The sequence below is a fragment of the Bos taurus genome, chromosome 11, assembly GCF_002263795.3.
Source record: "Bos taurus isolate L1 Dominette 01449 registration number 42190680 breed Hereford chromosome 11, ARS-UCD2.0, whole genome shotgun sequence".
Lineage (NCBI taxonomy): Eukaryota > Metazoa > Chordata > Mammalia > Artiodactyla > Bovidae > Bos > Bos taurus.
In genome coordinates, this window is record NC_037338.1 from 95,914,731 (window position 1) to 95,941,136 (window position 26,406).

The following is a 26,406-nucleotide window of genomic DNA, read 5'->3' on the forward strand; positions in this document are numbered from 1 at the left end:
GAAAAAGTTGGCTTAAAGCTCAACATTCAGAAAACGAAGATCATGGCAATCGGTCCCATCACTTCATGGGAAATAGAAGGGGAAACAGTGGAAACTGTTTATTTTTCTGGGCTCCAAAATCACTGCAGATGGTGACTGCAGCCATGAAATTAAAAGACGCTTACTCCTTGGAAGGAAAGTTATGACCAACCTAGATAGCATATTCAAAAGCAGAGACATTACTTTGCCAACAAAGGTTCGTCTCGTCAAGGTTATGGTTTTTCCTGTGGTCATGTATGGATGTGAGAGTTGGACTGTGAAGAAGATTGAGCGCCGAAGAATTGATGCTTTTGAACTGTGGTGTTGGAGAAGACTCTTGAGAGTCCCTTGGACTGCAAGGAGATCCAACCAGTCCATTCTGAAGGAGATCAGCCCTGGGATTTCTTTGGAAGGAATGATGCTGAAGCTGAAACTCCAGTACTTTGGCCACTTCATGTGAAGAGTTGACTCATTGGAAAAGACTCTGATGCTGGGAGGGATTGGGGGCAAGAGGAGAAGGGGACGACAGAGGATGAGATGGCTGGATGGCATCACTGACTCGATGGACGTGAGTCTGAGTGAACTCCGGGAGCTGGTGATGGACAGGGAGGCCTGGCGTGTTGCGATTCATGGGGTCGCAAAGAGTCAGACACAACTGAGCAATTGATGTGATCTCATATAGTGCACTCTGAATCATTAGAAAAACCACGCTAGTGTCAGCACACTACGTTCATTTCACTAGTCACGAATGGGCCTCCAACTTTTGACAGATGAAGGAAGTCCAGACAGGTAAAACTGCCTTGTACAAAGGTACAGTACAAATTGGTAAACTACATCGGGTCTCCGGACTCAACGCCAGCTGAGGCAGACGTTCCACACTGAAGCTCTATGTGTTTCTGCCCAAACCCAACACCAGCCGGAGCGCCAGCAGCTTTATCTCAATTCCCTGAAACAATCCTGCCCTCAGCATGTCCCAGTTCTGACCACGAGGAGCAGGGCAGGGAAAAAACCAAGACTAGGACTCAGAAGAAATTTACTGCAACAACACCAAGGAATCCTAAACCTCAAATGGTTTCAACTGTCTGAAGAATTATCTGAAAAGAAGCAAACCCTGTCCAGTTTAGCGCTTATGTTGTTAGCAATTCTGAAGAAGTAACAAAAACTTTAAGCAAATAATTTTAATGTTTATTTTTATATTGATGATACACTTAATATATATGTGAATTCAAGATACAAAATTCATTTACAAGAGTTCACATCTGATGAATGTAATCACATTCCTAGAGAGAACATTTATCAATGCAAAAATGTCTTCAATACACTGATGACAAAAATCAAATCTTCTGTAATCTTATTCAATAAACATCAAAACAATGTTTAACTCTTCATCCTCTAGTATTTAAGTGCCCCTCAAGGTGGTAGGCACCATGTAACAGAAGAAAACATTGGAAAAACAAGGGCCTACTGAATCCTCTGCAGAATCACAGTGTTTACTCTGAAATTCATTTAGTGAAGTAGTAGAAGGCTTGCTATCCTTTATGACAAATCACATATCACACAAGAGTCAAAAGTGATGATCAGGAAAATAAAATGTTTTGGTAACTTCTTAATTTCTAAAATCTATGACATATTAACCATAACAGACATAGCAGAAAAATGCTGCTGAGAAGGAACACAATAAAAAAATCCTTAAGAGTATGTATGGCTTAAGCAATTTAGAAACACAACAGGTAAGACTTTTACAATGCCACAATTGTTCAAGTCAAATGATATTGACAATGTAATTTTCCCCCTTAGTCACTGGTAGTAAATAGCCCCTTCAAATGTAATTCTATTGAGAACACATATAAAACTAGTGAATCCAAACGGTTTGTTGCGCTCACCGAGCTGAGCTGATGGATTTTGTTCTAAAGTATTAACCCACAATACCCAAAATTTAATACAGATGAGCAACAAGACTACATTTCAAGGATTACAGTGATTTGTGAATAGCTAGATAGGCAACCAAATAGTTTCATCATTTGCACAACAGATTAGCAGCACTTGGTAAGTACGGTTATGTGAAAATTATTGTGCTTCAATCTCTCAAAGAGAGCTAATAAATATAACTCTAGAATCCTTATAGTGTACAATTCTATAACATTTCAGTTACAGACAAGCACAATTTTTAAAAAGTATTTCACACCACTAGAAAATCAAATAATTATATTTTCCAAATGTAATTTCTTCTATGATCGAAACAAGTGCATTTCTGCCTAATATCCATAATATAGACAATAGGTTCACCATTATTTTCAGGGAAAAAAGATCAAGTATAACATTTTAATTCCTATTTGATTATCTTAACCCTTAGTGATGATATAAATAAAAAGATATTCAACCTTACAATGGAAAACTACTCAGAGAAAATAATAATGTGGCCTGAAATGACAAAATTCTTTAGTGCTAAGTAGGAAATGACTTAAAACTGCTTTATCACATTCAATGATGAATGAAACCACTACTTTTACTGGTGCTACACAGTGAAGATAACCTATTTGAATAAATTCTTTCACTTGTAAGCTCTACTATGAAAATGTAGGACATTGCATCTGCCTTTCCTATTACCTAAAACCTTTCTACTTTGACAGGAAGAAGCCTCCAAAATATATCTGATTGTTGAGTGGCAAGGTTTATTAAAAAACAATAAATAAAAAACAGCTGGAGAACTAGCCATATGATCTATGGGACAAAAGGCATGTAACCACATAACTATAAAAAGCCACAAACACAAAATCCTAAGATATTTTACTGAACCATTGAGTTCCTTTTAATAAAAGGTAAACAAGAGTTTTTTCTTTTTTTAAAAAAAACTCATTCTGCAAGAAATAGGAATAAAAATTATTGCCCTAAAATATTTTAAGCAATTTTTCCTGCAGATTTTTAATACATCACAACACATAATCTAGAAAAAAGTAACATGCAAAGAAGGGTAGGAATAAGGTTTTTGTATTTAGAGTTTATTTTGATATCGTTTGGAAATGATTACTTTGGGTTAACATATATGACCAGTTTGTATTTTACAATGGTTGATCTCACTGATTTGATGTTTCAGAAGACTTAGGGGTCAAATCGTAATGTTTACAAATGTTAATTTTCAATCATGGATAAGTGGACATTCACAACAGTTTCAAAAGAGAAAAGAATATTAGTGATATAACACAAAATTTCAAATGTTTACTGCACGCCTAAAGGAAGGCTAGCTATAATTTACCATCTCATTCTGAAAAGTGACATAAACCCTCAGGCTATTAACTTTTATTTCATAAGCCTATCAGAAAAGTAAAATAAAATCTGAACCCTGAAATTACCAACATCTCAATAAACAATACTACATCTAAAAAGATGATTGTCTTACGATATAGACAGGAATTAACCACCAAAATAGGAAAATATTCCCAATTTATAGTCTGTTCTATGACCAAATTCCAGCTAGATGATTAAGTGAATCTGGAGTGCAGAATTACTATATCTCAAAGTACTAAAAATCTCTGAAGTCTTGTTCAAATATGTTTTTTTAAAAAATCATACTGCTTAGAATAGTTTGATAATTAATTTAAAAAATAACTTTAAAAAACAAATTAACAAAAATATTTTTAAATTAAGAAATGGTGCTTCAGTTATTAAGGAACAATGTTATACTAAATGGAATTTTTCTCAAAAGTCAATAGTACACCAAACCAATAAAGGGAAAAATATCAATTTTAGCTTAAGAAAACAATTCATATCTACAGAATTCCAAAGGAAATATTTCTATGGCATCAACAAACTAGTTCCACTTATTACATTTGTCTTTATACTCATTTAAGGGCATGTCCCTCCAGCATCATTCTGACATCCTTCCCTTCAAAAGGTGATTGTTTCCATTCACATACCAGTTATTCTTCCTTAAACACAAGGCATGTTTAAGAAATCTCTGTATTCAAAAATTCAGTGAAGCTGGAACACAGTATAATACTATGTTTTGAAATTCTAGTTTGAGTAAGATGAATTGCCTTAAAAAAAAAAAAAACTTTTTTTAAGGTAAAGTGGTCACGGTATCCAGTGACAGATTGGAGGTACAGCATGAACAGGTATGAAGTATCGATGTCTAAGACAGCAGGAGAACAGGGGGAGAGGGCGTGGTTTTCTAAGCAATTTTTTATTTAACTGCAAAGTAACTGGCTTGACAACTGTTAGAGAGCCAGAGGTCACAGTCATAATGTCAACCTCATCTACTACACTTTCTGTTGCTGCTGCTCTTCTCAAATCAATGTCCACGTTAAACGTGAGTCAGTTCCATGAATTTTAAATAGCATAACATCTGCTCTGCTACTCTCCAGTTGCAATAAATAACTTGGTTACTAAAACATCAGACACTATGAATGTTTTCACTGATTTTCTCAGAAATAGTACACTGCCAAATTTTATGTGCTTAAGAAAAAAGTTATTATAACTATTTGAAATGTAATATTTTAATTGAGAAGTGTTATGACTACTTGGCTGTTATATTAAAACTACAGTGAAGAGGCAAACATAACATATTGGGGGATGGCAGAATTGATTTCTGACTTTTTAAGATAATTTCAAGTTGGATCAGATGGATTTAATCTTCTGAAGAACAATAGGGTAAACAGTTTTTTGCAGTTATACTTTATCATGCAAAAAAAAAACCCACTTAATTTTTGTGGTGAATATATTCAAGTGTATATTAAAACATCTCCTACACTCTTCCATGCAAATGAACATGCCCAGTGAAGACAGGAGGAGCCGAGCACCGATCTCCGTGATTTTCCATAGGTTCACATATTGGCACTGCACATACAAACTACCCTCTTATCCTCCCGTACCTGTCATTCTTGGGAGAGGTTTGAAGGCCCTGCTTTTATATATAGCACGCCACATACCTACTGTTAAGAATCCTGCTTCATGCGTGAATATATCAATTTGCAGAACACAGTGGTCTCACAGAGACAAAGAAATACATCTGGAGGCATTTTATTCACTGGAAGCATTTTCGCAGATGAGTGGACTCATCTTTGATATGCAATTCCAATTAAGAAAAATCTATAGCTAGAAATGCCAAGACAGAACTTAATCACAGCTGCTGCAAATATACAGGTTTATCAACCTCCTGTTCCTCATTAAATTCGACCCCACCTAAGTAAAGCCTTCTACCTAATGCCCCCTTTTTTGCCTCATAGAGACATATAAAATGAGACACACTAGTGAAAAAAAAAATTCTTCCAAAATTAAACTGTGGTAGCAGGTATTAAAATGGCAATTAGGAACATTTCCCTATTTCCTATCTATTTTGAAATGTGATCAAAGTAGTATTTTCCATTGCCCCTTGATTCTCAATATAAATACATGTGTTACTAAGTAATAATACCCAACTACAGTCAAGAAAATAAAGGACTAATATAGCTTAAGAACCTGCTGGTGTCTCAGTTTCACATACTTAGGTTTTTCAGGTTTATATCACAATTTATCATCAGTTTAAATGAAAACTGGCAGATGATTTTTAAAGCTAAGAATATCCAGCTTTCTGTTAAGATCTTCATATCCTAATTTCAACTCCAAAATAGCCCATTTTACCCAAACACAAGCCCCTCAAAATAGAGGCTCATGATTGAGATACAGCCACAACCTAATACAGCAGCATGAACAATGCCACTATGATGTCCTCACAGAACTTAAATAAATTCAGCCCACAATGGGTATGGGTATATAATATACACATACTGTATCATTGCATACCATATATTTACAGCTATGTACATATATACAAAAAGTATACACAGAGATTGCATTCAGCATCACCAAAATATATACATGCCATTGCAAATAAAATAAGAATTTAAAATAAATAAGGACAACAAAAGAGCCCTCAATGTAAATATCCTTAATACTCTCCAAACACACATACAGGAACATAAACACCCAAAATATCACCAGGAGATTCATAACATTCATATTCATATCAAATCTGTTTACTCACTTAGGGTGGGGAGGTGGTTCTGAATCACAGGCAGTAGCCAAGTTTGCGGACCTTGGTACCTTACTATATTTCCTGTCTACAATGTTCTCTATCAGACTGATGACAAGTCTCTGTGGATAACTAAGTACAAGATTTTTCAACTGAATCCAAAACCCTTCTAAGACACAGAAAGTTACTAACTCACACAGGTCAGAGATTAAACTGGGAAAAGAATACCAACAAAAGCTCCCCTAATTGATATATAAATCAGATTTGTTGCTTTTCCCTTTACCTCAAAGAAATTCAGTTCAATAACCACCTAATGTCTTACAGGGAATTCTACTGCAAGAAGAAAACAAAGCATAGTAGCCACAGTGAGGAAAAAAATAAAACTCAGATCCTTTACTAGGAAAATTTCAGTCATGACTAGATTGCACTTTCCTTTTATAATCTCAAAACATTTCAACTTGGTAAAAATATAAAGAGAACAATAAATTCTATGTGCTTTGAGAGGTTTTTGAGAGCACCACTTCCTAGGAAGAAAACACACATATATACATACACAACGAATATATCCTGGCTAAAATCAAAGATAAAATGTCTGACTTGTGGATTTTTAAAAAATAATTAATAAATAAAATTTTGCTAGGGCTGGACTGATTTACTGGTTTCAATATTTGATATATTAAACAAATACCATAACTTTTGTGCCAAAATCTAAATCTCTAATTATTTCTTTCTTGTTTGTCATAGAAAGTAACCTGAGCTACCGGGAAAGACTGGGCTGAGAATAGGAGATCTGAGTTTTAGTTCTGGCTCCATCTTTATGGAAAAAACTGACAGCTTTTGAGGGTCTGAGTTTTCTCTTCTGTAAAACAAAGAAGACAGTTGCTTTACCAACTTCAGAAACATATAGATAAAGAAAACAATTTCATTGTGCTTAATTTTGTTTTGTATTTAATTTTCACTTTATTTGTACATAACTTACTTCTTGCACTTTTACACTATTTTGTTTATAGTGATTCTTAAGTGAGGTGAGAGTCTGTATCAGAATCTCCAGGAGGGGAGTTTGTATGATTTGAAAGCAAAAAAAGTGTTCTTTCCCATTGCTTTGCTTTGTTTTTCATTCCAAAATTTAAATTTCTATGAATTCTAAAAATAAATAAAGGATTTGCCATTTTAATATTCATAAAGGGGGGGCAGGACATTGAAAAAAATGAGATTCTTCTCTGCCACTGCCATCTTGACCTTACCATTAAGTGATTGTCCTTTTTCATTTCCTCTTCCTTTATTAAAGTAAGGCCTTAAAATGTAGAGGCTGGGGGACTTCCCTGGTAGTCCAGTAGCTAAAACTCTGGGCTCCCAATGCAGGGGGCCCAGGTTCGATCCCTGGTCAGGGAACTAGATCCCACATGCCTCAACTAAGACTCAGTGCAACCAAATAAATAAATATATATTTAAAAAAAAAAAAATGTAGAGGCTGGGTAATGGGTCCAAGAGCACTCATTAAACACTGTGCATGTTTCAAATTTTAAAGATAAAAAGTAAAAAAAAAAAAAAAGAAAGAAAGAAAAGACAAAGGAATATGACATGTTTGCACAAATGTAACCTTTCCAAGAAGGCCTACCTTGATCGGTCTTTGAAATTTTATTCTCTCTCTAAAAACAAAGGAAACATTTTCCTTAGCACACTCTTAAATTTTCTTCATACTGTTTAAAACTTTCTAACATAAATTATGTATTATATTTATTGCCTGATTTCTTCTACTAGAATATAAGCTCCATGAAGACGAGGATGGTTAAGTCGACTTTGTCTGTTTGACTAATGCCTAGGACCAAATCTGGAGAACAGCTGTTGCTCAATATACGTGAATGAAACAATAGTTTAGAATTTTCTTGTATAGCTTTCCTCTCAAGATCAGTTCACTTAAAATTTTTCACCACTGGTAAGGAATTACACTACTATTAGCTTAAGGAGGAATGTCATCATCTAAACACTGGCTGTGATTTCTAAGATCCCTTGTTCTTAGACAAACGTGTTTCTACTAACATAACCTCTAATTTCTTTCCGGAAAGTCTCTGAACTACTTTCTACAACCAATAAGTGGGACTCAAATATTTTCTTGAACAAAAACTAGGTAAAAATGATCTAGGAAAGGAAATACTGTGTACATCATAATAAGGGAAACCAATTTTCCAAGCGGCAGGGGTGGCAAAATCAGTCTTTCAGAACCAAGAATTCAAATTACAGAACCAGAGAACTGGATTGAATCTTGGGCCAAGGCCTTCATTTAACAGGCCAGAGTGCTAAAAAGCAGACATGAAGACATTTGTCAAAGGACAAGCAGCTAGTTAGCAGGAAAGCCAGGATTAGAACTCAGATCTCCCAGTTCTCAAACCACTGTTCTTTACGTTAATCAGGTGAGGATAAAGCTCAGGGTGATAATATTATTTTAAGCATCAGAGAACAGGACAATATGTGTTGTTAGGAACATTACTGGCACAGAACTTCAGGGGAATTGAAACAAGAGGTCAGATAACTAAGGATAATCTATTGCTGTAGTCCAGGTGAACAGTTATGAAAAGAAAATGATGAAGTTTAGTAAGGTACTGGGGGAAAAAACAGGAAAGTAGTCCTTATCTGACAATGAAAACCCACTTGCAAAGAAAATCTCTCTTTGGGGCTTTTCCAAAGACTTCTGAAATAACGTTTAAAATAACAAACAAAATTGACTTTTAAAAAGTTAATTAAAAAACCCACAAAGTCCCCCAACCCAGGAACAATAGCTTTAAGACTTCAGATGAAAAATCAACAAAGTGGAACAGGTATATGCATAACTTAGATCCAAATAATTCTCTATGTCAGAAATAAAAATCAAGTTTAAAATATTACAGTAAAATTTCCCTAGGAACATAGTAAAGAGGCACCAACAGCACACACCTCACTTCCCCTGGGACTGCCAGAAGTAGACTGTGAGCCTGTGGAAAATTAGGCAGAAGGGCTTCTGATTCATAGATTTCTCAATCTGAAAGCTGTGGAGTCAGAAGAGGGGTAAGAAATCATAGCTAGTGCCTGTGAATTTGATGAAGGGGATAAAAAGGAAGAAAACAACTAAAAAATCTTTATAAATATTATACACCGAGTCCTATATAAAATAATAAAAAAAAACTTGTGCATGAAGTAGAAAATAGTGAATATATGGAGTTTCTAAAAACTTCACTTCCAAATTGTCAATGCAAAAGCAACTTCCATTTTAGGTTAAATAATAAATTCAGTTACCCTCAACTAATATTAATAACATCTCTGACTTACTTTGAAGTTTCATCAATCTGAACCAGGCAGAAAGATGACCAACTCTGCAGTGTATGCCACAAACTTCAATCTATATAGCCTTCAAACTTGATCTCATTAATAAGAGTTTAAATGGAATTCCTATGGAAACACTGGATCATGAAACCAACAATCTGATTTTTTTGACGGAAAGATTTAAAAGCTGCTCTTTTTCCCTTCCTTTTCACTTCCAGCATTCAAAAACTACAAAGAAAACAAAATATGCAAATATATATCATGATAGCACAGGACTCACACATTCCAAATGATATTTATCATCTAAAGACCCCAATTAAAGATTTAGCTTTTCAGACACAAATCAATGCTTTACAGTTTCTGAAATTTTGACAGCATTTAAACGAATTAAATACTTTCAAGAACTATAACTTGATTATGCTTCAAAGAATCACACATTTTTCTATCTATTGATATTAACTTGGAATGAAAAGAAATATTATGGAAGGGCTATGATCTTGATTTTGAGTAGTCCATGCTGGCTAGTTTCACTTCTGTGAACAATTATGTATTTTCCAAATCCACACATATAAGGTCCAAGTATAAGAGTTGGATTTTCCTCATTATACAAAAATAAATGATTTACTCTTCTCAGGGTGAGAACAGTAACTATTTGAGTGCAGGATTAGATGTTAGAGGTAAGTACCCATACCTCAAAACCAAAAAATAAAAATTCCAAGATTAATCGAGGTTTTAATAAAACACCTGAAAGATTGTATTTTAAAAGTTACCCTAAAAGTTTGAACGATTTTTTCAGTTTGTTTTTAAAATGGTGGTCCTAAATTGAAAAATAAAAACTAAATAACACCACTATGTATCTGTCATCACATTAGAAAACTGCACCATTTAAAATCTGTGGCAAATGAAAACGTGTTTCAACAAGAGGATTTTTGCTTTAATAGTCGTCTATGGTATTCTCAAGGAACACGTTTCGCACATCCAGAATGGATGCTAATTCCAAAATGTGCTTCTGGAGATGAGGGTTCTCCACTGTTTCATCCCTTGGCAGCTGTGGATATGATTCTGGATAATTCCGTGTTTCCTGGTAAACAAATAAGAGAAAAGTCAAGTTACACAGTTTGAAGAAAGAAAATTTTACATGTTAATATTACTGTTAACATTAATTATACACATTAATATTACTGTACATGTTAATATTACTGTTAATATACTTGAACTTGTCATTAAGTTACTATTTAAGAGTAACTTGATATGTATTTTTCTCCTTCATATCAGAAATATTTTTGTTGAGTATACAAAATTGCTGACATTTGACCATTTTGACCCTAGAAAAACAATAATTTCTTATGGTTCAACCCAATATTTTCATTTAGCGAGTTATTTCACAAGTATTTAATGGGACCTATCATTTCTATGTTAAATTATGGAAACCACATAATTCCTACTTGCTGGGGGGCAGAAATGCTAGCATATATAGAATTTGAACAAATATTTATTTAATGAATAAATAACTGAATGTTATAGTGGAAATCTGAATGAGAGAAAAGACATGAGAAAGCTTGAAAAGGTCAAATTAATGGACCTCTGCATTTTAATTATAGGAGAAGGAGGAGTCAAAAATGACTAAGATTTCAGGAAAGGATGACTCAAGAGTTGAGATCTACTCAGAGAAAAAGAGATGTAAAGGAGGAGATACTTTGGGGATAGTACATAACTTTCAGGTTTTAGGTATATTTTATTTAAGATAATGGGCTATACAAAGAGAACTGCCCATCAACCAGAATTTGAAAATTCAGGGCTGTATCTCAGAAGACAGGTTTGAGCAGTCTGTCATACTATTTTGATATACTATTCTATATGCATATATATTATTCCATATGCACATATATGTATTCATATACTATATGCACACATAATAAATACACTGATATAATCTGTATAAAGATAAATATTAAAGCTATGAAAATGGCTGGGATTTCTGAGCATATTAGCAAAGAGAGTGGAAAAAAAAAAAAGAGTCCCTGGAAAGAGAGATGAAAGATCATGGGGAAAAAAAAAAGGACAGAAAGGGACCAACGTAGTTTTTGTAATTAAATGGAAGCAAAAGGAAATAATTTCAAGAATCAAGTGATTCTCACTTGGAAATTCATCTTGATTTGGTACTTTGTATTGTACAGGAGACAGGGATCAAGACCATTCCCATAGAAAAGAAATGCAAAAAAGCAAAATGGCTGTCTGGGGAGGCCTTACAAATAGCTGTGAAAAGAAGAGAAGCGAAAAGCAAAGGAGAAAAGGAAAGAAAGAAACATCTGAATGCAGAGTTCCAAAGAATAGCAAGAAGAGATAAGAAAGCCTTCTTCAGCGATCAATGCAAAGAAATAGAGGAAAACAACAGAATGGGAAAGACTAGGGATCTCTTCAAGAAAATCAGAGATACCAAAGGAACATTTCATGCAAAGATGGGCTCGATAAAGGACAGAAATGGTATGGACCTAACAGAAGCAGAAGATATTAAGAAGAGATGGCAAGAATACACAGAAGAACTGTACAAAAAAGATCTTTACAACCCAGATAATCACGATGGTGTGATCACTGACCTAAAGCCAGACATCCTGGAATGTGAAGTCAAGTGGGCCTTAGAAAGCATCACTACGAACAAAGCTAGTGGAGGTGATGGAATTCCAGCTGAGCTATTCCAAATCCTGAAAGATGATGCTGTGAAAGTGCTGCACTCAATATGCCAGCAAATTTGGAAAACTCAGCAGTGGCCACAGGACTGGAAAAGGGCAGTTTTCATTTCAATCCCAAAGAAAGGCAATGCCAAAGAATGCTCAAACTACCACACAATTGCACTCATCTCACGCGCTAGTAAAGTAATGCTCAAAATTCTCCAAGCCAGGCTTCAGCAATATGTGAACTGTGAACTTCCTGATGTTCAAGCTGGTTTTAGAAAAGGCAGAGGAACCAGAGATCAAATTGACAACATCCACTGGATCATGGAAAAAGCAAGAGAGTTCCAGAAAAACATCTATTTCTGCTTTATTGACTATGCCAAAGCCTTTGACTGTGTGGATCACAAGAAACTGTGGAAAATTCTGAAAGAGATGGAAATACCAGACCACCTGATCTGCCTCTTGAGAAATCTGTATGCAGGTCAGGAAGCAACAGTTAGAACTAGACATGGAACAACAGACTGGTTCCAAATAGGAAAAGGAGTCTGTCAAGGCTGTATATTGTCACCCTGTTTATTTAACTTATATGCAGAGTACATCATGAGAAACGCTGGACTGGAAGAAACACAAACTGGAATCAAGATTGCCTCAGATATGCAGATGACACCACCCTTATGGCAGAAAGTGAAGAGGAACTCAAAACCCTCTTGATGAAAGTGAAAGTGGAGAGTGAAAAAGTTGGCTTGAAGCTCAACATTCAGAAAACGAAGATCATGGCATCCGGTCCCACCACTTCATGGGAAATAGATGGGGAAACAGTGGAAACAGTGTCAGACTTTATTTTTCTGGGCTCCAAAATCACTACAGATGGTGAGTGCAGCCATGAAATTAAAAGACGCTTACTCCTTGGAAGGAAAGTTATGACCAACCTAGATAGCATATTCAAAAGCAGAGACATTACTTTGCCAACAAAGGTTCGTCTAGTCAAGGCTATGGTTTTTCCTGTGGTCATGTATGGATGTGAGAGTTGGACTGTGAAGAAGGCTGAGTGCCGAAGAATTGATGCTTTTGAACTGTGGTGTTGGAGAAGACTCTTGAGAGTCCCTTGGACTGCAAGGAGATCCAACCAGTCCATTCTGAAGGAGATCAGCCCTGGGATTTCTTTGGAAGGAATGATGCTAAAGCTGAAACTCGAGTACTTTGGCCACCTCATGCTAAGTGTTGACTCATTGGAAAAGACTCTGATGCTGGGAGGGACTGGGGGCAAGAGGAGAAGGGGACGACAGAGGATGAGATGGCTGGATGGCATCATTGACTCGATGGACGTGAGTCTCAGTGAACTCCAGGAGTTGATGACGGACAGGGAGGCCTGGCGTGCTGCGATTCATGGGGTCGCAAAGAGTCGGACACGACTGAGCGACTGATCTGATAGACTACAATTTTGTCAAACATTTAAAATTTACTGAAAAACTGAATAACTACTTTTCGATACATCTGACAGTCCATATAGTCTAACGTCATTTAAATTTCTATCAGTAGGCATCAGTAATTACATATTACAGAGACCAAATTTTCATTTTACCACACTAAATACTATAAGGAGTAACAATAATGAAAAGTTCAAAATTCCTAAAAAAAAAAAACAAAAAACAATAAAACCAGGAACTGGTAGGGGGTTACTGTACTCTCAACAATTCTCCCAGCTTGCACAAGGCTCAGACACATCTAAATTCTGACCACACACCTCTAGAGCGGGGAATATGTATTGAAACATGGATATATGAAAGAGAACGCAGAGAAATAATAGGCTGAAATAAGCCTGCACCTGTATGCTAAACATCACTTTATTAAAGTTCCCCTTAAAAAGCTTAAAAACAAGCCATGGAAATATCAAAGAAATGTTCAAGTAATTTAACTCCTGCCAGAACCAAAGCCCAACACTCCAAAGAAAAACAACAAAATCCAGAATTCAACATTAGAAAATTTACAGTGCTCACAGTCTAACAAAAATTACTAAACATACAAAGAATTATAAATATGAGACTCCTGACTAGTTAAAAAAACAATAAAAACAAACCTATAAATGATAGAGAATATAGTATTAGAAGGTAAAAACTTTAGCTATTCCTATTCATTTAGAGAACAAAAGAAAAGATAAATATGAGGAGGAGAAAAATGGAAAATATTGTAAGAACCACAAAGAACTACAGATGAGAAAAATATAATCCCTGAAATGAAAAACTCAAAGGTTAGAGGATTAAAAGAATATCAGTTACTGCAGAAGAAAACATCAGTAAAGTTGAAGACAGCAGCAGAAACTTAGACAGAAAATAGACATTTTTTAAAAAGTGAAAAGCATCTAAATAGACCTGCTTTCACTTTAAAAAAGAAAAACTGAAGTGAAAATCAGAAACTGAAGGACTATTAGGTCATTTGACATGTATGTAATTGATGTCCCAGAAGGAAAGAGAGGAGTGAAGAAAAAACGTTTGAATAAATTATGGCTGAAAATATTCCAAATATCTTGAATAGGTTGATATTTAGACAGCTTCAAGATGTTAAACAAACCCTGAGCAGGAAGAAAACAACAAAGAAATGCATATTCAGGTAGTACATCATAATCAAACTGTAGGAGACTAATATAAAACCTTAAAAATAGCCAGAGGAAGATACACATTATATGTTGCAATAATAGAACAATTATTCATAAAATCAGTAAGGATATAAATAGCTCAAATAACATAAACCAATGTGATCTAATAGATATTTATAGAACTCCTCATATAACAGTAGCAGCATATACATTCATTTCAACTGTCCCTAGGGAGGTGACTGGGGACTTTACTGGCAGTCCATTGGTTAAGATTCTGCTTCCAATGCAGGGGCCATGGGTTTCATACCTGGTCAGGGAACTCAGATTGCACATGCCGTGCAGCGCCTCCCCCCCGCCACAAAAAAAAGAGTAGGTGCTTGCATTAGAAGATAAAAAAGGTTTTAGATCACAGAAATTAAAAGAGCAAATTAAAATCAAAGTAATCAAAAAGAAAACTTATAAAGTATTAATAGAAATAAATTAAATAGAAAAGAGACAAATAGTAGTAAAAAAGAATCAATGAAAGCAAAAGCTTTTTATTTGCAAAGATCATTAAAATAAAAAATCCTTTAGCTAGACTGAAAAAGAAAAAAGAAACTTAAGAAACATTACCAATACAAGGCATGAAAGATCACTAGGGATTCTACAGAAACTAAAAGGATAATGAAATATTACCAAAAACTTTTTAGCAATAAACTAGACAAATGACTTGTAAGACGTAAGAGATTAAAATTGACTATGAAGAAAAGAGAAAACATGAATAGTCTTTGAAATTGAATTCATAATTTAAAACATTCCCCAAAAGAAAACTCCAGATCCAGATGGTTTTACTGATGAATTCTATCAATTGTTCAAGGAAGAAATAATTTCAGTCACAAACCCTTTAAGAAAGACAAGAGAATCAAACACATCCCAACCTAATTTATGAATGAGCACTACCTTGATAACAAAATCACATTAAGACATCACAGGAAAAGAAAACTAAATACCATAATTATTCATAAAAACATACACAAAAATCAACAATGAAGTATTACCGAATTGAATCCAGCAATGCAAAAGGATAATACATGACCATAAAATATGTTTAGCTCAGATATACAATGTTGATTACTGTTAGAAAATCAATCAATGTTATTCACTATGTTAACAGAATTAATACATATCAGAGTAATGCAGAAAAAAGTATCTGACAACCTTTCATACCCATTCCTGGTAAAAAAAAAAAACAAAAAAACTCTCAGCAATAGGAATAGAAGTAGAAAGAGTGACAGATTTTCTCAGGCTCCAAAATCACTGCAGATGGTGACTGCAGCCATGAAACGAAGACACTTGTTCTTTTAAGAAAAGCTATGACAAACCTAGACAGTATATTAAAAAGCAGAGACATCACTTTGCAAACAAAGGTCCATATGGTCAAAAGTATGGTTTTTCCAGTAGTCGTGTATGGATGTGAGAGTTGAACCATAAAGAAGGCTGAGCGTCGAAGAAACGTTTTTCAATTGTGCTGGAGAAGACTCTTGAGAGTCCCTTGGACAGCAAAGAGATTAAACCCGTCGATACTACAGGAAATCAACCCTGAATATTCATTAGGAGGACTGATCCTGAAGCTGAAGGTCCAATACTTTGGCTACTTGATCCAAAGAGCTGACTCACTGGAAAAGACCCTGATGCTGGGAAAGACTGAAGGTGGGAGGAGAAGGGGACAACAGAGGATGAGATGGTTGGATGGCATCACCGACTCAATGGACATGAGTTTGAGCAAACTCTGGCAGACAGTGTAGAAGAGGGAAGCCTGGCGTGCGGCAGTCCATGGGGTTGCAAAGAGTCAGACATGACTTAGCGACTAAACAACAACAGTCAGTCTGAAAAAGGATATCTACGAAAAACTAACAATTAACATTATTATTTATGGTAAATGATTAATCTTCCCTTAAAATCATGAACAATGCAAAGCTAATCATTCTCATTACTTCTATTAACCATTTTGCTGTAACACTGAAATAAATAAAGCACATGTATACATAAAATAAAACACAGATTGGAAAGGAGGAAGTAAAACTGCTTTTGTCTGAAGATGACATAATCATGTACATAGAAAAATCTTAAGGAATACATTAATACTTCAATTTAGCAAGACGCTGGAGAAGGCAATGGCACCCCACTCCAGTAATCTTGCCTGGAAAATGCCATGGACGGAGGAGCCCTGGTGGGCTGCAGTCCATGGGGTCGCTAGAAGGCGGACACAACTGAGCAACTTCACTTTGACTTTTCACTTTCATGCATTGGAGGAGGAAATGGCAACCCATTCCAGTGTTCTTGCCTGGAGAATCCCATGGACAGAGGAGCCTGGTGGGCTGCCGTCTATGGGGTTGCACAAAGTCGGACACGACTGAAGGGACTTAGCAGCAGCAGCAGCAAGATGCAGGATACAAGGGTAATTTACAAGACATCAGTATGTCTATTTCTTAGCAACAAAAATTGGAAAGTGAAATGAAATATATAATTCTACTTACAAATCATCCCAAAACTTAAAATACTTCAGAATAAATTTAATGAAACACATATAAGACCTATATGATAAGACCCACAAAATATTGCTGAGAAACTAAAGAAGACCTAAATAAATAGGGAGATATAACATATTAATTAACTGGAAGACTTAATATTATTAAAATACAACTCTCCACAGATTGATTACATAGAATAAATGCAATCTCAATCAAAATGTAAACCTAATGCTAAAATTCACATAGATATGCAAAAGATCTAGAACTATTAAAACACTTAAGGCGTTTTGGTGGTAGCAGGGACTTAGATTATAAGGATTTCAGCACTTACTGTAAAGCTGCAATTATCAAGGAAGTAGTATACTGGAGAAAAAAATGCTAGTGGTCAATGGAACAGAATTTAGAATCTAGAAATAATGCTATACATACATGGCTGAATGATTTTCAAAAAACAAAATTATCTCAATGAAAAATGGATAAGCTTTTCAACAAGGGACACTAGAAAAACTCCACATACATACTGAAAAAAAAAATTTAACCCTTACTTCACATTGTAAACAAAAGTTAACTCAGAACTAAATATAAAAGCTAAGACTATAAAACTCCTAGAAAACATAGGAGAAAAATCTTTGTGACTTGGAGCTAAGCAGAGATTTCTCAGATAAAACACACCACAAAAGGCAAAAAAAAGATCAGTTCAAATTTCATCAGAATTTTAAAAGTTTGATCTTCAAAAGCCACTGTTAAGAACACAAAAAGGCATACCACAGAATAGGATAAAATATAACTAATAAGCACCTGAAAAGATGTCTAATAGCTTCATTCATCAGTGAAACGCAAGTTTAAACTACACTGAGATACCACTATAAATCCACCAAACTGGTTAAAATTTAAGACTGACCAGAAAGAGAAAAACCAATATCATATACTAATACATATATATGGAATCTAGAAAGATGGTACCAATGAACCTATTTGCAGAGCAAAGGAGACACCCTGCTTATTTAACTTATATGCAGAGTACATCATGAGAAACACTGAGCTAGAGGAAGCACAAGCTGGAATCAAGATTGCTGGGAGAAATATCAATAACCTCAGATATGCAGATGACACCACCCTTATGGCAGAAAGTGAAAAAGAACTAAAGAGCCTCTTGACAACGAAAAGAATAAAATACTTAGGAATATATCTACCTAAAGAAACTAAGACCTATATATAGAAAACTATAAAACACTGGTGAAAGAAATCAAAGAGGACACTAATAGATGGAGAAATATACCATGTTCACGGGTCGGAAGAATCAATATAGTGAAAATGAGTATACTACCCAAAGCAATCTATAGATTCAATGCAATCCCTATCAAGCTACCAACGGTATTTTTCACGGAGCTAGAACAAATAATTTCACAATTTGTATGGAAATACAAAAAACCTCGAATAGCCAAAGCAATCTTGAGAAAGAAGAGTGGAACTGGAGGAATCAACCTGCCTAACTTCAGGCTCTACTACAAAGCCACAGTCATCAAGACAGTATGGTACTGGCACAAAAACAGAAATATAGATCAATGGAAGAAAATAGAAAGCCCAGAGATAAATCCACACACCTATGGACACCTTATCTTTGACAAAGGAGGCAAGAATATACAATGGAGAAAAGACAATCTCTTTTACAAGTGGTGCTGGGGAAACTGGTCAACCACTTGTAAAAGAATGAAACTAGAACACTTTCTAACACCATACACAAAAATAAACTCAAAATGGATTAAAGATCTAAACATAAGACCAGGAACTGTAAAACTCTTAGAGGAGAACATAGGCAAAAACCCTCTCTGACATACATCACAGCAGGATCCTCTATGACCCACCTCCCAGAATACTGGAAATAAAAGCAAAAATAAACAAATGGGACCGAATTAAATTTAAAAGTTTCTGCACAACAAGGAAACTATAAGCAAGGTGAAAAGACAGCCTTCAGAATGGGAGAAAATAATAGCAAATGAAGCAACTGACAAACAACTAATCTCAAAAATATACAAGCAACTCCTGCAGCTCAATTCCAGAAAAATAAACGACCCAATCAAAAAATGGGCCAAAGAACTAAATAGACATTTCTCCAAAGAAGACATACAGATGGCTAACAAACACATGAAAAGATGCTCAACATCACTCATTATCAGAGAAATGCAAATCAAAACCACAATGAGGTACCATTTCACGCCAGTCAGAATGGCTGCAATCCAAAAGTCTATAAGCAATAAATGCTGGAGAGGGTGTGGAGAAAAGGGAACCCTCTTACACTGTTGGTGGGAATGCAAACTAGTACAGCCACTATGGAGAACAGTGTGGAGATTACTTAAAAAACTGGAAATAGAACTGCCTTATGACCCAGCAATCCCACTGCTGGGCATACACACCGAGGAAACCAGAATTAAAAGAGACACCTGTACCCCAATGTTCATCGCAGCACTGTTTATAATAGCCAGGACATGGAAGCAACCTAGATGTCCATCAGCAGACGAATGAATAAGAGAGCTATGGTACATATACACAATGGAATATTACTCAGTCATTAAAAAGAATACATTTGAATCAGTTCTAATGAGGTGGATGAAACTGGAGCCTATCATACAGAGTGAAGTAAGCCAGAAAAAAAAAACACCAATATCATATACTAACGCATATATATGGAATTTAGAAAGATGGTAATGATAACCCTGTATGCGAGACAGCAAAAGAGACACAGATGCATAGAACAGTCTTTTGGACTCTGTGTGAGAGGGTGAGGGTGGGATGATTTGGGAGAATGGCATTGAAACATGTATAATATCATATAAGAAACGAATCGCCAGTCCAGGTTTGATGCAGGATGCAGGATGCTTGGGGCTGGTGCACTGGGATGACCCACAGGGATGGTATGGGGAGGAAGGTGGGAGGGGGTTTCAGGATGGGGAGCACATGTACACCCGTGGCGGATTCATGTTGATGTATGGCAAAACCAATACAATATTGTAAAGTAATAATAATAATAATAAATAAATGATAAATGGTTAAAAAAAAAATAAAGAGCCTCTTGATGAAAGTGAAAGAGGAGAGTGAAAAAGTCGGCTTAAAGCTCAACATTCAGAAAACTAAGATCATAGCATCTGGTCCCATCACTTCATGGCAGATAGATCGGGAAACAGTGGAAACAGTGTCAGACTTTATTTTTTTGGGCTCCAAAATCACTGCCGATGGTGATTGCAGCCATGAAATTAAAAGACGCTTACTCCTTGGAAGGAAAGTTATGACCAACCTAGACAGCATATTCAAAAGCAGAGACATTACTTTATCAACAAAGGTCTGTCTAGTTAAGGCTATGGTTTTTCCAGTGGTCATGTATGGATGTGAGAATTGGACTAGAAAGAAAGCTGAGTGCTGAAGAATTGATGCATTTGAACTGTGGTGTTGGAGAAGACTCTTGAGAGTCCCTTGGACTGCAAGGAGATCCAACCAGTCCATCCTAAAGGAGATCAGTCCTGGATATTCATTGGAAGGGCTGATGTTGAAGCTGAAACTCCAATACTTTGGCCACCTGATGCGAAGAGCCGACTCATTTGAAAACACCCTGATGCTGGGAAAGATTGAGGGCAGGAGGAGAAGGGGATGACAGAGGATGAGATGGTTGTATGGCATCACCGACTCAATGGACATGAGTTTGGGTGGACTCCAGGAATTGGTGATAGACAGGGAGGCCTGGCATGCTGCGGTTCATGGGGTCGCAAAGAGTTGGACACAACTGAGCGACTGAACTGAACTGAAAGGAGACACAGACATAGAGAACAGATTTATGGACAATTCTGGGTGGGGCAGGAAGGAGAGGGTGGGGATGTATAGAGAGTAACACGGAAACATACATTACCATATGTAAAATAGATAGTCAATGGGAATTTGCTGTATGACTCAGGGTTCTCAAACCCGGCTGGGTAACAACCTAGAGGAGTGGGATTGGGAGGGATGTTCAAGTGGGAGGGGACATGAGTAAACCTATTGCTGATTCATGTTGATATTTGGTAAAAACCAACACAATACTGTAGAGCAATTATCCTTCAGTTAAAAATAAATAAATTTTTTAAAAATTTAAGACTAAAAAAAAAAATTTAAGACTGACAACATCATGTGTTGGCAAGGGTGCAAAGCAACTTTTATATGCAGTTGCTGGGAAAAGAAAACGGTACAGCTAGTTTGAGGAAAAGATCTGGCAGTTTCTTATAAAACTAAAGACATACATATCCTACGGCCAAGAAAATTCAAAACAGAAGTCTTTGGAAAAAAGATTTCTATGGGAACCTTCATGGCCACTTTATCTATAAAAGTCAAAAGTTTAAATCTGCCCAAGTATTCATCAAAAAGAGAAGGCTTAAATAAACTGTGACACATTCAGAAAACGGAACTACTCAAAAGAATGAGTTACTTCTGCATGAAACAACACAGATAAATCTTAAGAATACACTTCATCAAAGAAGGTTTACACAGTTTAATTCAAGTACATTGTGTAAATAGCTGACACTAATCTGAAATGAAAATAATAAAAACAGCACTGCCTCTGGGATAACGGGTAGCAGGCTAACTAGAAAGGGATATGGAGAAAGTTTTCTGGAATGATGCTGTCGTAAAACTTGACCGAAGTTTGAGTTACAAAGGTGTATGTATTTAAAAAATTTATTTATTTTTATTGAAGTCCCAAGATATATATATTTGTTAAAACTCACCTAATGGTACACATTAGTTCTGTGTATTTCATTATATGTAAAGTTTACATTAAAAAAAGAAGTAAAAAAATAAATACATAACTATAAAATCCAGTTATTTATTTGCATGATGAAGTGTTGAGGGGTAAAGTCCACAGTTTACTTCAAAATGCATCAAAAACTGAGATGAACTGATGACTGAAAAAAGAGATTGATAAATGTTACAAGTTAATAGTTACATGACTACACAGAAACCAAACTACTTAGAGCAAAACAGACCAAAATCTTCAACACACTCTTCATAAAGAACACATATGAAAAGTTGTTCGACTTCAACAGTCATCCCAGAAATGACACCTGGAACCACAAGGACCTACTACTTAACAGCCACCAGATTCACATGAAACATAAGGAATAACAGCAACAGGTGTTGGCAAGGATTGTTATCTAGTCGCTCAGTCGTGTCTGATTCTTTGCAACCCCATGGACTGCAGAATACCAGGCTTCCCTGTCCTTCACCATCTCCTGGAGCTTGCTCAAACTCATGTCCATTGAGTTGGTGATGCCATTTAACCATCTCTTCCTCTGTCATCCCCTTCTCCTTTTGCCTTCAATCTTTCCCAGCATCAAGGTCTTTTCCAATGAGTTGGCTCTTTGTATCAGGTGGCCAGATTTGGAGCTTAAGCTTCAGCATTAGTCTTTTGAATGAATATTCAGGGTTGATTTCCTTTAGGATTCACTGGTAGGATCTCCCTGCAGTTCAAGGGACTCTCAAAGTCTTCTCCAGCACCACAGTTGGAAAGCATTGATTCTTCAGTGTTCAGCCTTCTGTATGGCTCAACTCTCACATCCATACATGACTACTGGAAACAGCAACTCTTACACATGGCTAGTGCAACCGCGGACTGGTGCAGCCAGGCCTTTAACTAGTAAGGCTGAATACACCTGCAGTGTCTGACCCTGTAATCCACTACTAGGTACGTTCCCCAGAGAAAATCTGTATGTGTGCCAGGTAACTGACGGAAGATTTCACAGTGGTGTCATTTTTAACAATAGCAAACCAGACACAACCCAAAGGGCCATTATCAGAAGATAATGAGTGACATGTGACAAAACTATAATGACAATTACAAAATTCAGGGTTTTAGCTTCATTTGAGAGGGAGATAAGATCAGGAAGGCCCCTTGATGGGCCTCAAAAGTAATGAAAACTTCCCGCTTCTTAAACTGAATGGTAGATACTCAGATGTGCCTGATACTGTTCATCTTCATACCTTACATATTAATGTATGAATATTATTTTGGATCTATTCAAAGTTTACTTAATACAGGTAAAACATGATTCTTAAATACCTAAAATGGCAAGATTGATCTTTAATGATATTGTTTGCCTACCCGAAAAATCTTGTGCATCCTCATGGTGGCTGAACAAAAGATAAATCTCGTGAGAAGCAAGCGAAGAAATTCATCTCCAAAAAACTGGAGAAATGCCTGATCTGCAAAAAGGAGAAAAGTGATAGTAAAAGGATACTTAAGTGGAAAATACACTTCAAAAGGGAAGAAATGTTCAGGAAAACCTTCTCAACTTTCCTACCTTCAACAAATACCATTACATCAAACAATTTAAACAATTTTAAACCAGGATAGTACATTTTGTTAAGTGTGCAGTTATAGTAGTAGGGTACCTATTGAACGTGAATGGGTCAGTAGCTGGGCAATGTCACGGTTGATTTTTCGAAGATATTCTTGACACTTTTCCCATAGGCCTCTACGCATGCTTGACAGTCCAGAGACAAATAGGAAGGCCATTAGAGGATTGTTCAAAAACAGAGTGAACAGGCTACCTCGTTGAGATTGATCTGTAATAACAAACATGTTAAATATATAGAAAACAGTTTCACAAAAGAGAGGCATTTGAGGAACATTTTAATATATATGTATAAAATTAATGTTAATTATAATAATGTTAACATTATAATGTTATATATAACATTCATAATATATATATGTATATCATTAAATTATAATTCAGCCAGGTAGATTTGGCTTAGAACTACAAAAGCAAAGCCCAAGTATGTTGCTTTCTGCTAAACAAATTTAAGATAGAACCTCATCAACTTAAAAGAGAAATAGAAAACAAACATATTCCTTTGCTTTTTCCCCTCCAGCTAACAACTTCCATGCAAATATGGCAAGTGCTGGATCATGGGCAGTTCCTGATGGAACCTCCTGAGGAGCACTAGAGCTGCCAGTCACCTTCATTCTCCTTTGTTAGCTGCTCTTTCTTTACCTATCCCATAAACATCAGTATTTTCTCTCTACACGTTGCTGATGTCCCCTATGCACATGATTTTGGTTATCACTTATGTGCCTACTAATTCAGAGTTCTCTAGCTGCAGCCTAACTGAGCTCCTTAGGTCCAGAATGGCACTATTCCACAGCAGCCACCAGGCACTTCAAAGAGTGTCCAAGCTGACACTCACTGTGAAGTGTAAAATATACATGGGATTTCAAAGCCTCAGTACAAAAAGATGTATCACTAACCTTAATTTCACCTGTTTGTCTCTAAAGACTTTAAAAAAAGGTATTTCTAGTAGCTACTAGAAAACTTAAAATCATACATGTGATTCCTATATTTCTACTGGACACAGTAGCTCCCGACTATGACATTTAAACTAACTCTCAAAGGTAACCTCAAACTCAACACATTAAACTTGACACTCAGAAGCAGATTCTTTCCCCCTATTTGTTCTCTTATAAATCTTATCCAGGATTATCATTGCTACCAGCACCTAAGCCAGAAACCTGGAAGTCCATGTTTCCCTCCTCTCCTTGATTCCGTCATCCTGTCTATCACCAAGTCCTCTTGGTTCTCTGGAACGATTATCTTCTGAAGCCAGCTAACAAGCCATTGAAGCCAGCTAATAAGCCTTGAAGGCCGCCTTTTGGTCACTTGCTCCTGCTGCTGCTGCTAAGTCACTTCAGTCGTGTCCGACTCTGTGAGACCCCATAGACAGTAGCCCACCAGGCTCCACTGTCCCAGGGATTCTCCAGGCAAGAACACTGGAGTGGGTTGCCATTTCCTTCTCCAATGCATGAGAGTGAAAAGTGAAAGTGAAGTTGCTCAGTCATGTCTGACTCTTAGAGACCCCATGGACTGCAGCCTACCAGGCTCCTCCGTCCATGGGATTTTCCAGCAAGAGTACTGGAGTGGGGTGCCATTGCCTTCTCCGATTTCTTTGCTAAAACACTCTTATTCAACCATATTTCACTCCTATCTACCTGTCTAATTTTACGCATCCTTCAACTTCACTTGGGACATCATTTTATCTACTTTCATAGCACAACAGATAGGATTCTAGACTAAGACACGTTAAGGACATATATTTAAATTAAGCATATTACAATAATGACACTAGTTAACACATATTGAATACTTACTGTGTACTCAGAATTCTTTAAGGAGGTAGGTACTATTATTATCTCCATTTATTAGCAAAGAAACTGAGGCACAGAATGCCTGAGGAACTTCCCAAGGTCACACAGCTCGTAGGGGGCAGAGTTGGGATTCAAATATGATCAATTTGCCTTTAGAGTCTGTGTTTTTACCCTCTTCACAATAAAACCTTTCTGATTAAATAATCGGTATTAACCCATTTGTTCATGCAATTTAAAATAAAGCTGTTTCATGATAGGAAAAAAGTGATAGCAAAAAGTACTCGCCATTGGAAGGGGTTACATTTCTTCAGAAATGGTAAGAAACAGGTTAACCAAGTCCTCAAAGCGGGAGAGTTTTACCGTTGTTTGAAGGTAAGTTCTATCCCTTAGTGATTTGTCTTCTAGATACATGAACTTAGTATGTCTACATGTTTTTCCCTGTTAAATAGCAGAACTTACCTTAAAACAACGGTGAAAAGTCTCCAGCTTCTCTCGGGCATTCAAATGCTGACCATCACCTCCTGTGTCAAACTATATCAGCAGACAGGACTTCTGGCTGGGAAGTAGCAGTAAAATGCCATCCCCCACAGAGAGACACCAGCACTGTTCACGGTTAGGAAGATAGTGAAACAGTGACAAGTACTGCTAAAACAGGAGTAAGGTTTGTTTAGTATTTTACCTAGCTTAGTGACTAGGCGTTAGAATCAGATTTTATGTGTTGCTTACTGAGGACAAATTATTTAAGACAAAAAAATTTTCATTTCTCAGCCACTTGAGAAACGGCAAAACACTGACCTGTCTCTCTGGCACATTGAGAAGAGGTTTTTTTAATGTTAAAAATACAGTGATGTAAAAATGTGAATAAAAGAAACCCTTTAAGTTGTGCCAGCTAGGTTATCCTAATCCTTGGGCATGGATTAAGAAGTGTCCTATACCAGATTTCTCATGGTCTTAAAAGATACTTAAAATATACAGCCAGACATAGAAGAAATCGTACTATGTGGATGAAGACAAGCACACCCTCAAAAAAAAATTTTTTTTTCTGGCTTTAATTAACAATATCTTTTTTTTTTAATTTAATTTAATTTTTTAACTTTACAATATTATATTGGTTTTGCCATATATCAACATGAAGTTCTCCAATA

The 26,406-nt window shown here is 36.1% G+C and overlaps 1 protein-coding gene across 4 annotated transcripts in view; it reads right to left on the reverse strand.

Annotated features, from left to right (window-relative positions):
- Positions 1-1,181: 1,181 nt before the first annotated feature.
- SCAI (suppressor of cancer cell invasion) overlaps positions 1,182-26,406 on the reverse strand; it is a 124,969-nt gene continuing 99,744 nt past the window's right edge. The window contains exons 16-19 of one of the 4 annotated variants that reach the window (XR_009496286.1): positions 23,509-23,682; positions 23,219-23,319; positions 10,205-10,403; positions 1,182-9,550 (exon numbers count right to left, since the gene is read on the reverse strand). Coding sequence is in view for 2 of the 4 variants with exons in the window: in XM_015473584.3 (XP_015329070.1) it covers positions 10,257-10,403; positions 23,219-23,319; positions 23,509-23,682 (422 nt within the window). In the remaining 2 variants the exon portion in view is untranslated. Of the gene's footprint in view, positions 10,404-23,218; positions 23,320-23,508; positions 23,683-25,720; positions 25,865-26,406 lie in introns of those variants that run through there. The other 3 variants (XM_015473584.3, NM_001192538.1, XR_809964.4) reach the window with 3 other exon arrangements.